Source organism: Hyperolius riggenbachi, chromosome 9 (assembly GCF_040937935.1).
Source record: "Hyperolius riggenbachi isolate aHypRig1 chromosome 9, aHypRig1.pri, whole genome shotgun sequence".
Lineage (NCBI taxonomy): Eukaryota > Metazoa > Chordata > Amphibia > Anura > Hyperoliidae > Hyperolius > Hyperolius riggenbachi.
This window is the reverse complement of record NC_090654.1, coordinates 54,645,523-54,661,197: the sequence shown is the minus strand read 5'-3', so window position 1 is coordinate 54,661,197 and position 15,675 is coordinate 54,645,523. Positions and strand designations below refer to the sequence as shown.

At 45.1% G+C, this 15,675-nt stretch overlaps 1 protein-coding gene and 1 long non-coding RNA gene across 3 annotated transcripts in view; one reads left to right on the top strand and one right to left on the bottom strand.

The window, feature by feature from the left end:
- LOC137532370 (uncharacterized) overlaps nt 1-6,630 on the top strand; it is a 33,314-nt gene extending 26,684 nt beyond the window's left edge. Inside the window, exons 3-4 of the long non-coding RNA XR_011023912.1 lie at nt 1,043-1,119; nt 6,319-6,630. This is a non-coding gene — a long non-coding RNA (uncharacterized lncRNA). The remainder of the gene's footprint in view (nt 1-1,042; nt 1,120-6,318) is intronic.
- IRAK2 (interleukin 1 receptor associated kinase 2) overlaps nt 1-15,675 on the bottom strand; it is a 33,122-nt gene that overhangs the window by 3,758 nt on the left and 13,689 nt on the right. For both annotated transcript variants that reach the window (XM_068252793.1, XM_068252795.1), the window contains exons 2-8: nt 15,033-15,221; nt 14,269-14,333; nt 12,529-12,640; nt 6,485-6,594; nt 1,054-1,246; nt 880-942; nt 585-794 (exon numbers count right to left, since the gene is read on the bottom strand). In XM_068252793.1, coding sequence (XP_068108894.1) covers nt 585-794; nt 880-942; nt 1,054-1,246; nt 6,485-6,594; nt 12,529-12,640; nt 14,269-14,333; nt 15,033-15,212 — 933 coding nt within the window. In that variant the 5' untranslated portion in view covers nt 15,213-15,221. The remainder of the gene's footprint in view (nt 1-584; nt 795-879; nt 943-1,053; nt 1,247-6,484; nt 6,595-12,528; nt 12,641-14,268; nt 14,334-15,032; nt 15,222-15,675) is intronic.

Below are 15,675 nucleotides of genomic sequence, written 5' to 3'. Positions count from 1 at the left end.
ATATTTGGGTGCTTTAGGTGTTTTTTTCTGTATTTTTTTTTTGCTTTTGAGGTTAATGGAAGTTATGGAGTAGGGGAGTTTGCTAGTACAGGGAGAGGTTATTTTGGGGGTTACATCGGGAGGAACTGCTCAGGCAGAGAGGGTGCGTGCGTGCATGCTATGTATATTGGGGAGAGGGGTGGGTAGGATAGGGAATAGTACATTCAGTGTGTGGGGGGTATATGTTTGGGAGGGGGGTTGCTAGGTCAAGGATGGGGAATAGTACATTGGTGAAAGGGGGGAGGGTTAAGTTTGGGGAGGGAGATCCAAGGTGGCGCCGTTGCAATCATGAAACAATGAAATTTAAAGCAACTGTCATATGGTTTTTGAAATATCAAGATATGGAATGACCCCGACTCTACTTGACCCCAAATGCTACAGTGGATGTGTCTATATAGTCTCTATTTTCTGTCTTTAATTACCATATTACCCGGGAGTCTGGAATTAATATTACAAAAAAAAATAATTGTTGGGTTTTGTTAAATGCCCTTGGTACACACTTGTTTATACTAGTGAGAGCGTTTATCAGCAGTGCACATGTTTACCTCCGACAACAGGACCTTCTTCTTGCTGAGACACAGGCAGGCTGCACAAGCCAGATAAAAAGCCGCACTTCCTGGTGGCCTTCCAGGCCTGACATCCGCATGTTTCTGAGCAACCTCCCTCGCACACAAGTGTTCTGCAGGCTCCTTCTTATCTCCAGCAGACTCCACACATACCTTCGCCTGCTCCATCTCTTTTAAGATAAGGTCTTTCTAGAAGGAGGGGAAAAAAATTACTTTAGAGACTGGACTAAATTGTTGGGATGAAAATTGTCATGTCACTGGGAGTCAATCTTACCAAGTAGATGGGCTCTCTGCCCTTGTCATATGACTTGTATCCAGTCAGGAGTTCTGCTAGGACCTGTAAGGGTCAGAGTTATCTGCTTATTAATGAGAACTTTGAAATATCTGAAATGGAAACAATTGTATATCATACATTTTGTTTTTGTGATTGTCTGCAGTATCGACTTACCACGCCTACAGAGAAGATGTCTGTCTGGGCCGTCAGCTGCCCTCGCCTCATGTAGGTGTCCGGCAGGTAAGCTTGGTGCCTCTGCAAATCCTGAGTTTTCATCTGAGTGTAACTGGCAGATGGGTCTGGGCAGAATCGAGGACCTGAGTGTCCCAGCTTGGGGGAGAACGTATCGTCCAGGAACACATTGGAGCTATAACAAAATAAAACAAAGGGTCAGATTTGATCTGTCTCAAAAAAAACAAGCGATATATGATTCAGTGACATTCTTAAAGGACAACTGAAGGTAGAATTTAATGGAGGCTGCCATATGCATTTCCTTTTAATAAATACCAGTTGCCTGTCAGTACTGCTGATCAATTTGGCTGCAGTAGTGTCTGAATCACACCAGGAACAAGCATGCAGCTAATCTTGTCAGATCTGACAATATCAGAAACACGTGATCTCCTGCATGCTTGTTCAGGGTCTATGGCTAAATGTATTAGAGGCTTAGCAGGCTAGCCAGGCAACCAGTATTGCTTAAAAGGAAATAAATATGGCAGCTTCTATATTCCACTCGCTTCAGTTGTCCTTTGAGGTGCCCATACATCTAGCAATTTCGACCGATCGACCAAGAGACAGAGCTCTCTGTGATTAATCTAGTTGGAGAGAGATCTGTTGGCCGCCATAACCTGCTCTTTATTTTCTCTTTGTTACACTCAGCTGTAAATCTCAGCAGCCTCAAGTTCTGTTCCCTACCACAGTCAATTTTATTATCAGACTCCTCTCTTTTTCTTTTTCAATTCCTAACTTCAGATTTGTTTGTCACAAAAGCTGCATAATTGTATTATTTTAAACATTTATTCTGTTCTATAATTTTTTTAAACCTTCCATGTATTTATAAAGGGAATTGGATGTTAAAAAAAGAATTCCACTTATAATTTTTTTTCTTTATATTTATAATATTATATGTCTCTGCATTCTAATATTTTATTGAGATGGCCTATGTTCGCACAGCTACAAAAAAAGAAGACGATAACTTTCTTAGGCTTCAGATATTAGTGTGTAAAAAATGCAATCACGAGAGTTGGTTTAACAATCCTAAATCATCTCAATGCTACATTACAAATTCATAGCTTGTTGCAGGAGGAAATTGACAGCTATACAGTAAGTGTGTCCAGAAATGCTGCCCTCTATGTAACATATGCTCAGGTTTCAAGATCTGCTAAATATTCACTCAGTTTGTGGATTTCAATAAGGCTTCCTACTTGCTGGATTCTCCATAAGGCACTGTAGGCTCACGCCTACAGGCGCTTCATGTGGGAGAGGCAGACAACCTTCTTGAATGTCCCCCTGCCGGGCTACCTATGGCACAGCTGCAGCTCTTCCCTCCCTTCCTCCCTTCCTGCTCCACTCCGCTCCTCCCTCCGATTCAGATGTATTGTGCAGGCAGCGTTTCTCCCCCTCCATTGCAGGAGCGGCATCTCTGCACTACACTGGTGACGTCCCAACTTCATAACTCAAGTGAGGACCCTTACATTACAGAAGAATGCTGCCGGTGTAGTGCAGAGCTGAGCTGTCGCTCCTGGAAAGTGACCACCGTTGCCTGCAAAATACATCAAAATCGGAGGGAGGAGCAGAACGGAGCATGGGGCCATGTCCTCCATTGAAGCAGCAGTCTACTGCGAGACCCAACCCCACACACATAGCTGCACGGTCCTGTAGAGAGACACCTGGCCAGTAAGCACACCTTCTTGTGTACCAACTTTTGCTGATACAAAGTAGCTCATATGCAAGAAGTCCATAGTCACTCAAACTCCTCCTTTCAGACTTCCGCTATGGAACCATCCCCACCAGAACCACCAGGCACAGGAACCTCTTCTTTCCCCAAGATGTTGTTCACCTGAACTCTATGTAACTCCCCCCACACCCCTTCCCCTGCTGAGTCTCTGTATGCACATCTAAAAATAGGAGTTTGATGCCCTGCTCCATGATCACCATGTTTGTTAGCGTTTACTATTTTTGTTAATTTTGCACTAAATCTCGATAGCGAGCAGATCAGACATGCAGGAAATTATCGATTTGGCCCATTGATCTGGCAGGAAATATTTTATCGCCTTAAGGGTGACAGGAGTCCGTGATTAGAGTGTAAGATTCTAAGGATAGTTAGTGACATAACGCAGGGATAAGGGTTCAGAATATTTTTATGGGTGTGGCCTGTGTTGAGGGGTGGAGCTTAGGGGGCCAAAGCACCTCTGCCTGTAGGCTCCTGAGTTGTAAATCCGGGCCTGGCTACCTATATGTTTAAAGGAGAAAAAAAATCAAATGATGTACAAAAAAATGCTTTCTCTCCATATAATAGAGAGAAAGAGGTAGAAATAATTTTACTGCCAATTATACATAACACAAAACTTATATCATTGATTATCTCACCTTATCTGTTTTTTACCTCATTAATAATAACCTTTTACACTTGCATGTTAAACTTGCGTTGCATTACCCTATTTTACCACAAGGGGCTGCAAAAGCAATGAATGTCTATGGAGACTTTCACACCTAATTCTGTGCTGCGGTCTGCGGAAGTGTCCGAACCGACGCAAGGGCAGCAGCGCGTTACCGCAAGCACCGTGCTTCACATACGGAGCTTGGTGTAAGGCAAGTCTATGGGTGACGCAGTACGTGTAAACGACGGAGCCCTTACATGGACCGAGCAGGGGCACCACTATGCCTATGTCCCTGTCTGCGCACTCTGCTGCAGGGTCATATGATTGTTATTTTTAGTGTTGCGGTGGGATGTGGCCGAGGCATTGCATCCCACCGCAACGCAAAAATCAGGTGTAAAACCGACCTCAACGTACCCCTGAACGGTTTTTTTTTGTTGTTGTTTTTTTTTTTTGAAAATGTATTATTTCAAAATTTTCATATTTTTTTAAACATATGCAGACATTATGATTTTTTGGCAAAGACAGGTCTTCACGCAGGAAAGCCATATTAAAAGGCATTACAGTGGACTTGTAATAAAGAACCATATGACATTTAAAAGTAGAAATAAAAAAACAACCCCTAACCCTCCCCCCAAAACATAACATAACATGAAAGAAAAAACACCCCTCCCCTCCCACTCTCGGTGGATTTAAGCCACAATTTGGCTTGTAACTTAATAAAAAATAGTAGTCCATCAATTAACTCATACTTTTTAGCCAGTCATTTTTAGGTTTGTAGTTCTCCATTGTGTTCTGATCCATCTGAGTGGATGCTATCGGTTCTAATTTGTTGCTCAGGTGAGTTTCCTTCCCGCCTGAATTCTAGTCTACCTAGGGAGCCACCTATCTGTTCTAAGCAATACCATTTAGTTAGGACAAACGACCCCATTAACGCATTCATTTCTTGAGTTGTAAAGGAGCTCAGGGTATATTTCTTCCAAGGCTTGAAAAAACCTTTAGTACGTTTATCCAAGGCCTGGAGATTATGTAATTTTTCCAGTAGGAAAAGTTCTGATAGTTCTTTTTTTTATGGTGTGCTAGAGTAGGATATTGTGGAGAAATCCATATCTGAAATATTACCCGTCTAGCAGCTGCTATTATAATATGACGAAGTGCTGATGGTTTGGACTTGTAATCATCTCCTGTATCATTATGAAAGTTGAAAAGACAGAGATCACGTCCTTTACTATTTTTATGTCACACATTGAATTCACATAGGATACTACCTTATCCCAAAAGTGGTCAATAGCAAAACACTCCCATATACAGTGCAATAACCCAGCATTAGGAAGTTTACATTTAGGGCGGGCAAGGAACATAGTAGCCAGGGGATTATGGTACTTTATATTGAATGCATATTTAGCCCTATGAATGAATATAAGATGTGAAGTTCTATGGACTTCATTTTTGATATGATCTCTGAATATTTTAAACCCCTGGATAATATGTTCCTCTACCAAGTCATCTTGTAAGTCTTTCCTCCATTTCTTGTAGGTGACCCCAAGGTCTTTATCTTCCTTCCTTCTACCCATGCCTGCTGTGAGCTCTGCCAGAGATTTTACCGGGCCTCCTGGTATGATAAGGTTATCCATGGGATCCGGTAAAGCAATTGTTAACTGGTTCATCAACATACTTTTAATTTTGTTTTATTTGTGGTGCTGTGACATGTCAAAGCACCACAACTAAAACAATAGGAAAAGTATGTTGAGGAGTCAGAGCAATTTTGGGTACCTGGAGTCCGGGGTTTCATAAACTGAGGAGTTGGAGTCGGATGATTTCTGTACCCACTCCATAGTCCTGCTTATAAGTGGATCTGAGCTCTGAATGTGCCTTTCTTTTTACTCGGGAGACTTTGGAGTTGATTCACAAAACTTACCGTATTTTTCGGAATATAAGACACATGCCAACTCCTCAGGATCCTTTCACACCTGGGTGGGGTGGTGCAGTATTTTTACCGCACCCCACCGCTGGGCAATAAAAGTCTATGGAGACTTTCATTCTGCCACGGTACAACGGGAGTGACGTTTTCGCCACTTCCCCGACGCTGGTCCAAAACTACGTTACTGCGTGGCTTCTGCTGCAAGCTGCGGCGATCTGCGCTGGGCCGGAAGTCATGTTAGTTTATGACAGCACAGGGATTTTTTTTTAAATTACCAATGCGCTGTTGCAGCGCCCACAAGTGTAAGCATATTTTTACAATACGCTTCTGTGCACTTCCGCATACATGAAGCAGGAAGGGACTGCAAGCGCGCGTAACGTCCTGCTTGGCCCAATGCCAGATGGGGAATACTGCATAGTAACGCGGTATCCCCCGAAGGCCTGTTTTTGTCGGTGCGGCACGGCTGCCGCAGCACCAGTTTGCAATGTGAAACCAGTTTCAGTCTAATACTTACCAGGGCTGTGGAGTTAGTGCAAAAATCATCCGACTCCTTGGTTTATGAAACCACCAACTCTGACTCCAGGTACCCAAAATGACTCCGACTCCACAGCCCTGCATATAAGTAGTGACAAACAATGAGATGCAAATAGTTTCTCCTTGCATTCAAATTTCATGTAAAGGTTATGCAGCTTGAATTTGGACCAATAAAAATTGACAGAAATGTATTCTGATTAGTCCAATATCAAGTTGCATATAATTTACATGAAATTTGAATGCAAGGAAAAATAATTTGCATCCCATTGATCATCCCTGCTTATAAGTTCCCCAGGTACAGCCACAACCTCCAGACTGAGAGACATTACGTCTTTGCGGTATTAGGAATTATGAAAGAGGAAGTACAAACTTTACAAATTTTTTTAAAAGGCCTGAGCAGACCAATCATCACCTCCAGAATAAGAGGCTTCTGTGGTCACATGAGGAAGTGGACCAACCTCTGACGTACGCCATCCTGGTTATCATGTGATCGTTTCCTACCTCTGAAAGGAAAGGTTGTGAAATGTCTGATGTCATCTGAAACGTGTGTTCTCACCTCTTAATGTTTCCATGAAACAGTCCAACCTCATGTAAGTGACTCACAGCTTGAAGAAGTCCCGCCGCGACTGCCAGCCTCTTCTCCCAGCTCAGGACGTCTCCGGTGTCCTAGAATGGTATTAAATGTCAAATCCAAAACCTACAAAAGCTATTTTTGTTTTTACTGTAGTTGTGTGGGGTTTTTTTTGGGGGGGAGGGGGGGGGGCGGAGTGTCAGAAACAGCAATGAAAAAACTTATTTGTGGAGTAATTAGGTACAACCTGATAATAAATCAGACTCGCTGTGTGCACAGAAGGCTAGTATAATCATTTGTCACAGGGTAATTCATTCCGGGGCATAACTACATTGTGCTCAAACTCCCCCCACTCCTGTACATAATGCAGAGCAGCAGCGGAGGAATATACATTACCTGCTTCTAGTGGTGGGACAGGTCCTTTTTGCTCCCCTTTAGTGTACAAGCACCATATAGCTGATCACCATGCGGCTTCTGGCCCTGCATGTCATGTGACGGGCGGAAGCCACATGGTGATTGGCTGTAAGGTGCTTGTACACCAAAAAGGTGTGAAGACGAACTGTCCCACGACCAGAAGCAGGTTATGTATAACGCTCCGCTGCTGCTCTGCATTAAGTACAGGAGCAGGCCCCCCAGTGACAGCGGAGGTTGCAGGGAATATTATTACTTCCCTGATTTATTCAGCTTTTCATCAGGGATTTGTAACTGGCACAAACCGATGTGTCCTCATATGTGTCCTCATGTCCCTAGCTGATTCTCTAAAACCCCTGGTCTCCCTGTCATCCTACACTGACCCCGAGTCAGCATCCATCTACTACTCCACCACAGTCTCTGCTGCCATGAACACAGCCGCCCCTCTCACCAACTTCAGCCCCCGCCGCATCAACAGACAGCCCTGGCTGACTGAACCCATCAAACAACTGAAAAGACAGTCCAGGGCAGCAGAACGGCAGTGGAGGAAAAGCTCCAATGCAGATGACTTCGCCCACTATAAAAACACGCTGCTCCAGCTCAGGGACGCTCTCTCACTTGCAAAGCAGTCATACTTCTCTACACTTATTTCTTCACAATCCCATAACCCTAAACAACTTTTTAACACCTTCAACTCTCTTCTCCACCCCCCGCCTCCCCCTACAACCACAAGCTTGTCTGCAGAAGACTTTGCAGCATATTTTGTGAGCAAAATTGAAACGCTACAGAACAGCTTTCAAAAGCAACCCTCTTCACCGGTCCAATCACCTCTTCCTTTTTCCTCTCCTCCTGGCAGCTCCCCTACTATTAACTATCCCTCTCCACATAACCACTCACCCACTCAAACCCCCTCCCTGCTAACCATCTTCTCTGCCTTAACTGAACAGCGTCTTTCTTCACTAATCTCTAAAGCTCATCTTACTACATGCGCCTCAGACCCTATTCCCTCTCATCTTATCCCCCAGCTCTCCTCCCCCCTCATTCCTGCTTTAACAACACTGTTTAACCTTTCCATCTCAACTGGCATTTTCCCTTCTTCATTTAAACAAGCTATCATAACACCACTAATCAAAAAACCCTCTTTAGACTCTACTGCCCTTTCTAATTACCGCCCAGTCTCTCTCCTTCCCTTTGCCTCCAAACTGCTGGAACGCCACATTTACTCAGTTGTCTAACTTTCTCTCTGCTAATTTCCTGTTGGACCCCTTCCAGTCTGGCTTCCGCCCTCAACACTCTACGGAAACTGTTCTCACTAAGGTTGCCAATGACCTCCTAGTTGCTAAAGCCAAAGGCAGATTTTCGGTACTAATACTCCTAGATCTGTCCTCTGCCTTCGACACTGTTGATCATACCCTGCTTCTCCAGACCCTCTCAACACTGGGAATCAAGGGCCTAGCACACTCCTGGCTCAACTCTTACCTGTCTGGACGTTCTTTCATGGTCTCCTATGCCAATACCAACTCCTCTCCACGCCCACTGTCTGTGGGAGTACCACAAGGGTCCGTCCTTGGACCCCTCCTCTTTTCCATTTACACCCATGGCCTGGGACAGATAATAAGCTCTTTTGGGTTTCAATACCACCTCTATGCTGATGACACCCAAATTTATTGTTCTGCCCCAGACCTCTCCACACTACTATCAAAAGTCCCCAAATGTCTATCCGCTGTATCTACATTTATGTCATCCCGCTTCCTTAAACTCAATATGAGCAAAACGGAGATTGTGATATTTCCACCTTCACTCTCTGTTCCACCTCCCATTGTCACAATCAATGTAGAGAACACCCCAATAGCATCAACCCCCAAAGCTCGTTGCCTAGGGGTAACTCTGGACTCTGAGCTCTCCTTTAAACCACATATTAACACTCTAACTACCTCCTGCTACTTCCATCTCAAAAACATTTCCAGAATCCGTCCCTTCCTTTCACAAGAAGCAACTAAAATGCTTGTGCATGCCCTAATCATCTCCCGTCTTGACTACTGCAACACCCTACTCTGTGGTCTACCAAAAAGCAGACTGGCACCTCTCCAATCCCTACTAAACTCTGCGGCCCGTCTCATCCACCTCTCTTCTAGATCCTCTGAGGCAGCCCCTCTCTGCCAATCCCTCCACTGGTTACCAGTTGCCCAAAGGATCCAGTTTAAACTTCTCACACTTGCATACAAAGCTCTACATAAGCTGTCGCCTCCATACATTTCCTCTTTAATCTCCAGATACCTCCCCGCTCGAACCCTCCGTTCCTCACAGGAGACCCTTTTGTCCTCCAGCCTAGTCACCTCCTCTCACTCTCGCATCCAAGACTTCTCACGGGCGGTCCCTCTCCTTTGGAACTCTCTCCCTCAGCTGGTTCGTCATGCCACGAGTCTGGAAACCTTCAAACGTACTCTGAAAACACACCTGTTCAGAAAAGCCTATAATTTGCTATAGGCAGCACTGAAGGCACACTGGCTCACCCACTAATCCTGGTGTTTACTTCCCCTTTGTTTCCTCCCCACTACCCTCTAGATTGTAAGCTCGCAAGGGCAGGGACCTCCTCCTAGTGTTTCTCATACTGCTGTAATTTTAACATATGCATATGTACCAACTACATATCAACTATGTATGTATCTGTATTTATTCTATTCAATGTCATGACTGTACAGTGTCTTGTATTTCTTATGTATATTTGTTCCCCATTATTTGTTTGTACTATGTACAGCGCTACGGAAGATGTTGGCGCTATATAAATAAAAACTAATAATAATAATAATATGCCCTCATATAAGTCTTCATATTGATGGTGTCCCAGCCTGTCCAGTACCATAAAGTTGATTACTTCCTGCCAGGGTTACCAAATCATCCCTTTAAATATGGACACAGTTATGCAGGTTCTGGGGCTACCTACACATAATCAGTGTCTACACTGCATCCTAAAGACGTTCTTTGTTGGGGGTTTCAAGATAAAAACGGACACTTACATGGGGCTTCTACCGGCCCCTGACGCTGTAATGTCCCGCGCCGTCCTCCAACGATCCGCCGTTCTCCTCCGCCAGTTCCGGTCTGATCGGCATCTGAGACCAACTGCCATGGCCGCGCGCTCGCTCCCGTGCACCATCGGGAGCTTATGCCGCAGTACAACAAAACTTCGTGCCACGCCTGCGCAGTAAGCTCCCAATAACGCGTGCGGGAGCGAGCATTATTTGTCTTGTTAGATGAATATATAAATGGATGAATATATTACCGGGACCGCTGGAATGGAACCGAGGATTGTAGGAGGATGGCGTGGGACATTACAGCTTCAGGGAGCTGGTAGAAGCCCTAGGTAAGTGTCCATTTTTATTTAAAAAACCAAAAAACAATAGAACCCCTTTAAAGAGAACCCGAGGTGTGTTTAAAGAATGTTATCTGCATACAGAGGCTCGATCTGCCTATACAGCCCAGCCTCTGTTGCTATCCCAAACCCCACTAAGGTCCCCCTGCACTCTGCAATCCCTCAAAAATCACAGCCGTGCTGTGAGGCTGTGTGTACATCTGTAGTGTCAGTCTCAGCTGCTCCCCCGCCTCCTGCATAGCTCCGGTCCCTGCCCCCATCCCTTCCCTCCAATCAGCAGGGAGGGAAGGGATGCAGGCGGGGATTGGAGTTCTGCAGGAGGCGGGGAGAGCAGCAGACTGACACTATAGAGATAAACACAGCCAGCTCTGACAAGCTTTTTGTCAGCAGTGTGGCTGTGATTTATGGAGGGATTGCAGAGTGCAGGTGGACCTTAAGGGGGTTTTTGGATAGCAACAGAGGCTGGGCTGTATAGGCAGATCCAGCCTCTGTATGCAGATAATATTTTTCAAACCCACCTCGGGTTCTCTTTAAGTAGTCACAAGGCCTGTATACTTTGCTACAAATTAGAACCAGTAGCTCTAAAGGTAGCCATACACTGGTCGATTTGCCATCAAATCGACCAACAGATAGATCCCTCTCTCATCGAATCTGATCAGAGAGGGATCGTATGGCTGCCTTTACTGCAAACAGATTGTGAATCGATTTCAGCATGAAACAACACCCCCCCTCCCCCCCTTCCTGCATACATTACATGATCCGGCCAGCGCAAGCCCCCCGGTCTCCACTGTCTTCTTCTCCGGAGCGGGCTCCGGGTTTCGGACCGGCTGGCTCCGAAGCCAGTAGAGGGCACTCTACTGTTTAAACTTCCTGCCGGGACGGGAAGTTCAGTGAAGCTGGAGCCCAGAGCGGAGAAGAAGACAGCGGAGACCGGGGGGGGACTTGTGCCAGTGGAGCAGGTAATGTATTGCGTTGGTAGTCGGGCTTTCGAACGCCGCTATTGATGCACTCCCGACCCGCTGGCAATCCAGCAAAATCTTCCGCACGGACAGATCGATGGGAACAATTGATTTTGGATGGAAATCGATCGTTCTGTCAGCGTTTGCGCATCGATTTCACAGCAGATTCGATCACAGTGATCGAATCTGCTGTATATCCTCGGGAAAATCGTTAGGAGTATGGGCCCCTTTAGGGAAAGGAATGCATGACTACAGAACTTCACTAGAGCCCCCTCCATCCTGTGGAACTTTCTTTCTCTGCCTATCAGGCTTACCCCCTGCTTCAGAACTTTCAAACAAGCCCTCAAAACTCACATTTTTCAAGGGACTCAGTGTCCTAAGGCCTCATCTCATCAGTGTCCTAACTCTCTCTGCTGAGAAACCCTCGATGCTGCCCCACCATTATGTTACCACCACCAACTCCCTTTAGATTGTAAGCCTTTGGCAGGACCCTCCCTCTTTGTATGTTCTACCTGATTGTGCATCCTGCTCACAGAATAACGTGATCTTGAATTACTTGGACTACTATGGGCCAGGGTCCTAGTATGCCGCCGCACCCCCTGCATACATTACCTGCTCCGGCCGGCACGACTACCCCGGTCTCCGCTATCTTCTTCTCCGCGCTGGTCTCTGGGTTCGGCTGGCTTCACTGAACTTCCTGTCCGGGGCAAGTTTAAACAGTAGAGGGCGCTCTACTGTTTAAACTTCCTGCCAGGACAGGAAGTTCAATGAAGCCAGCCGGACCCGGAGCCCAGCACGGAGAAGAAGACAGCGGAGACTGGGGGAGTCGCGCCGGCCGGAGCAGGTAATGTATTGCAGCTGGCGTCGGTCGTAGGGCATTCGAACGCCGCTATCGACACACTCCCGACCCGCCGGCAATCCAGCAAAATCTTCCACACAGACGGATCGACGGGAACTATTGATTTCGGACGGAAATCGATAATTCTGTCAGCATTTGCGCAACGATTTCACAGCAGATTCGATCACAGTGATCGAATCTGCTGTATATCGCCTGGAAAATCGTTAGGTGTATGGGCCCCTTAAGACAGTATATTTTTGTTCCTTGATCTAGAAAGGTGTTGGTTGGATGCATTTGTACATGCTTCTTTCCACATAATCAGCGCCTAAACCAACTAGCTACAAGACCTGTAAAATTCATATATGTAAGTATTTAAAGGGATGAGTGAGCTACACTGCTTCCTGCATCCATGATGATGGTGAGAAAGGGGTGTGTCAAAGGATGAACTTACTTCCTGCAGTGCTGCATCTAATGAACCATTCTGCATGTAATGGTAGATGAGGCAGCGATGTCCACTCTCCAAACAGAAACCCAGCAGTGGCAGCAGGTTAGGGTGAGCACAGCTGCAACACAAGGGGGAAGAGGTTAAACAGACAAATCTAATCTAGAACCTTTTCATAAAGAGTCTGCAATGGATGTAGTGTTTTCTGCAAATAAGTACTTTTTAAGCTAGTCTCTGCATGCTTGAAAAGAGGACCTTGTAACTTTAAAGTGCATCGAAAGGTTTAGTAGTCGGAGTGCTAAAATGTTACCTCCTTATATCAAATGAGGTTCCTGATACCACAAAACCCTTATACTAAAAATCATGATCACGTGACTGCCGTAGGGACAACCGAGCCGAAAGAGTCAGTTTTGGGCAGTGGGTATGCTGCTGCTCGGATTGCATGAGCCTTACTTTTCAGACTGCAAGAAGGGAAGGCACAGAGTGAATTTCTGAGAAAAGTGTGGTCCATAGCAGCGACAGTCTGTGCAGGCAATATCTGGGCTTTCAGTACTTTAAAAATGATTTATTTGATATATCAGCTAATCAAGAGGCTTCTATACAGACAAAACTAGGCTCTGCAACTCAGACATAGGGAAACATTTATGCCTGCAGTAGGGCTTTGAACTTGACAAGAAGTAGGTAGAAAATAATACATTTTTCAAATACCTTATTTCAAATTCATGTTTTCAGAAGTGGAAAGTTGGTAGCGGTGAAGTCTTTATAAATACATGCCTCCCAACTTTTTGAGACATGAAAGAGGGACATGTTTAAGACACACCCCTGCCACTATTCAAGTCACACCCCTGCCCATACCAGTCACACCCCCGCCCATTCCAGTCACACCCCAGCCACAAATAACTCATGAGCAAATCACAATGCGTTTACCATAAACCTCTTTTTAGCAGAGACATACATATATTTACAGAGCAGTACATTAGTTCTGAAAGAGGAGTAAATTAGCAAGAAAGAGGGACAAGTGGGGTTAGGTGCCAAAAGAGGGACATGTCTGTTTGGAGCTATGTAAAGACACCCCTTAAAATCATCTGCCTGAAAGCAAAATCCCCCTTTTTTTTTTAAATATGCATCGAATGCTGCTAATCTGACAGCTCTGTGTTTTGGCACAGTGACAGTATTTGTTACCTGTTTAGCCAGCTGCAAATAATGTGCAACTTCTATATGAAGAGCTCATAATCTAATCCCTGCTGTAGCCATGGTCTAATGCTGGGTCGTTTCTGGTGCTCGATTCTGCGCCCGATCGTTTTTGCTGCTCGATCCCCACTTGATTCTCTTATCGTCTGCTCGTTTTTCTTCTCTTTTTCAATTCACTTCAATAACAAATCGAGCGGCAAAACGATCAAACGGCGATAGGACATGTCGGAAATTATCTATCTAATCAGCTAAAAAACGAACCGTGTATTCCCAGCATAATGTTCCAACCACAGTCTCAGGCAATTTTCAGCAGCAACCAATCAACTTATTAGTTTTGGGGTGTTGGAGGAAACGAGAGTCTCCTGAGGAAACGCAAGTGCATGCCGATAAAGTTCTAACCTAGATATGACCCTGGGATATCAAAAAGTGCTATCCTCTACACACGTATGCTGTCTTTTCTCTATTTTACCATATTTGTGTGTTTACAAAGGTTGGCAGTTGTTGGTAGTAATGGGGAAGTAAAGGGGAACCAGGCTTGGTGGCCATTTTTGATCATACCGGAAGGTGATCTGTGCTTCTGTCTGGAAGAAGGAATGTAACCGGTCTGTCTGGTCTCCATCCATCTGAAGGAAAACAGAGAATTATTCCCATCCCAAACTGTTTGTGTATAGTTAATGATATAAATTGCTGTACCCCAGACAGTGGCTCACAGCCTATAAGTACTTGTTCCATACTAGAGAGGCTGGTCTGATTTAGGTTCTGCCTTTTTCACCCCTATTCCATGTTCTGGTATTGAAGTTGGATTCCAATATCCATAATAATCGTTTTTGCTCATGTCATTGTTTAAGAGGAACTGTAGTGAAAATAACATTATGAATAAAATTGCTTATTTTTAACAATATTTACTTATGAATGATTTGGTCAGTGTTTGCCTATTGTATAATCTCTCCTCTCCCTGATTTGCATTCTGAAATTTATCACTGGTGGTGACCTCTTTAGCTCTGCCAGGTGATCGGTACGGAATGATTGTTACTGAGAGTTGTATGCAGAGAGGGAGATACTGCTTGATTGGCAGTTTGAAAAAGCCGTTATTTCCCACAATACAATGAGGTTCACAGACAGCAAACTGTCAGGACCATGGTCATGATATCACACTGTGGGAGGGGTTTCACCACAATATCAGCCACACAGAAAAGGACTGGGATGAAGTTCAATTTTTGGTTACAGTTCCTCTTTAACACTGGAGATAATAAATGGGGTATGGGTGGCAGTTCCACCACATTTGTTTCTGAGCATGAAGTTTAGGTATAAACATGTAGTACCTCTTTTAGCCATTTAATGGCATAGACTCTGTCTCCTTTCTGTCCTCTGTAGATGTCAGCAAATTGTCCAGAGTAAATCTTCCTGTCGGCACTGAATCGTTCTGTGGCCTCATCCAGCTGTTGCCGTGTCCATTGCTGGCATAAGCTGCCCGGGGTAAGACTTATCTCCTGCTGTGGCATGCTCAGTACCTATCCACATGTGAAAAGTTTACATTAATAGGCTGTATAGGCTAATATAAAGTTATACAGTATACGATTTCTGAACGTATCCCCCCCTCCTCCCCCCCAAGGTAAATAGTACAGTCTAAGTGTGTGTATCAAACCTTTACCTCATCGCTCTGGTGTGATCCATCCCATTCAAATACATTAGCCAATCGCTTTTCAAAGCACTAGCGTTTTGAAAAGCGTTTAGAAGCGCTTTTGGTGTGCACCAGCCCTTACTGTGCCCAATCCAATGAAAAGTCAACAGCGCGTTACCGTTGGAGTTCTGCGGCGACGTAGCAGTGGTAGAAGTAATGTAAGTCAATGGGCGATGCAGGTATTTTAAACGGGGGTGGCGGTGCGGTGCACATGAGCAGAACAAAGCGAACATGACGGGGATACCCAGTGACCCAGGAATGCCAGTGACGCACTTCCTGTCCAG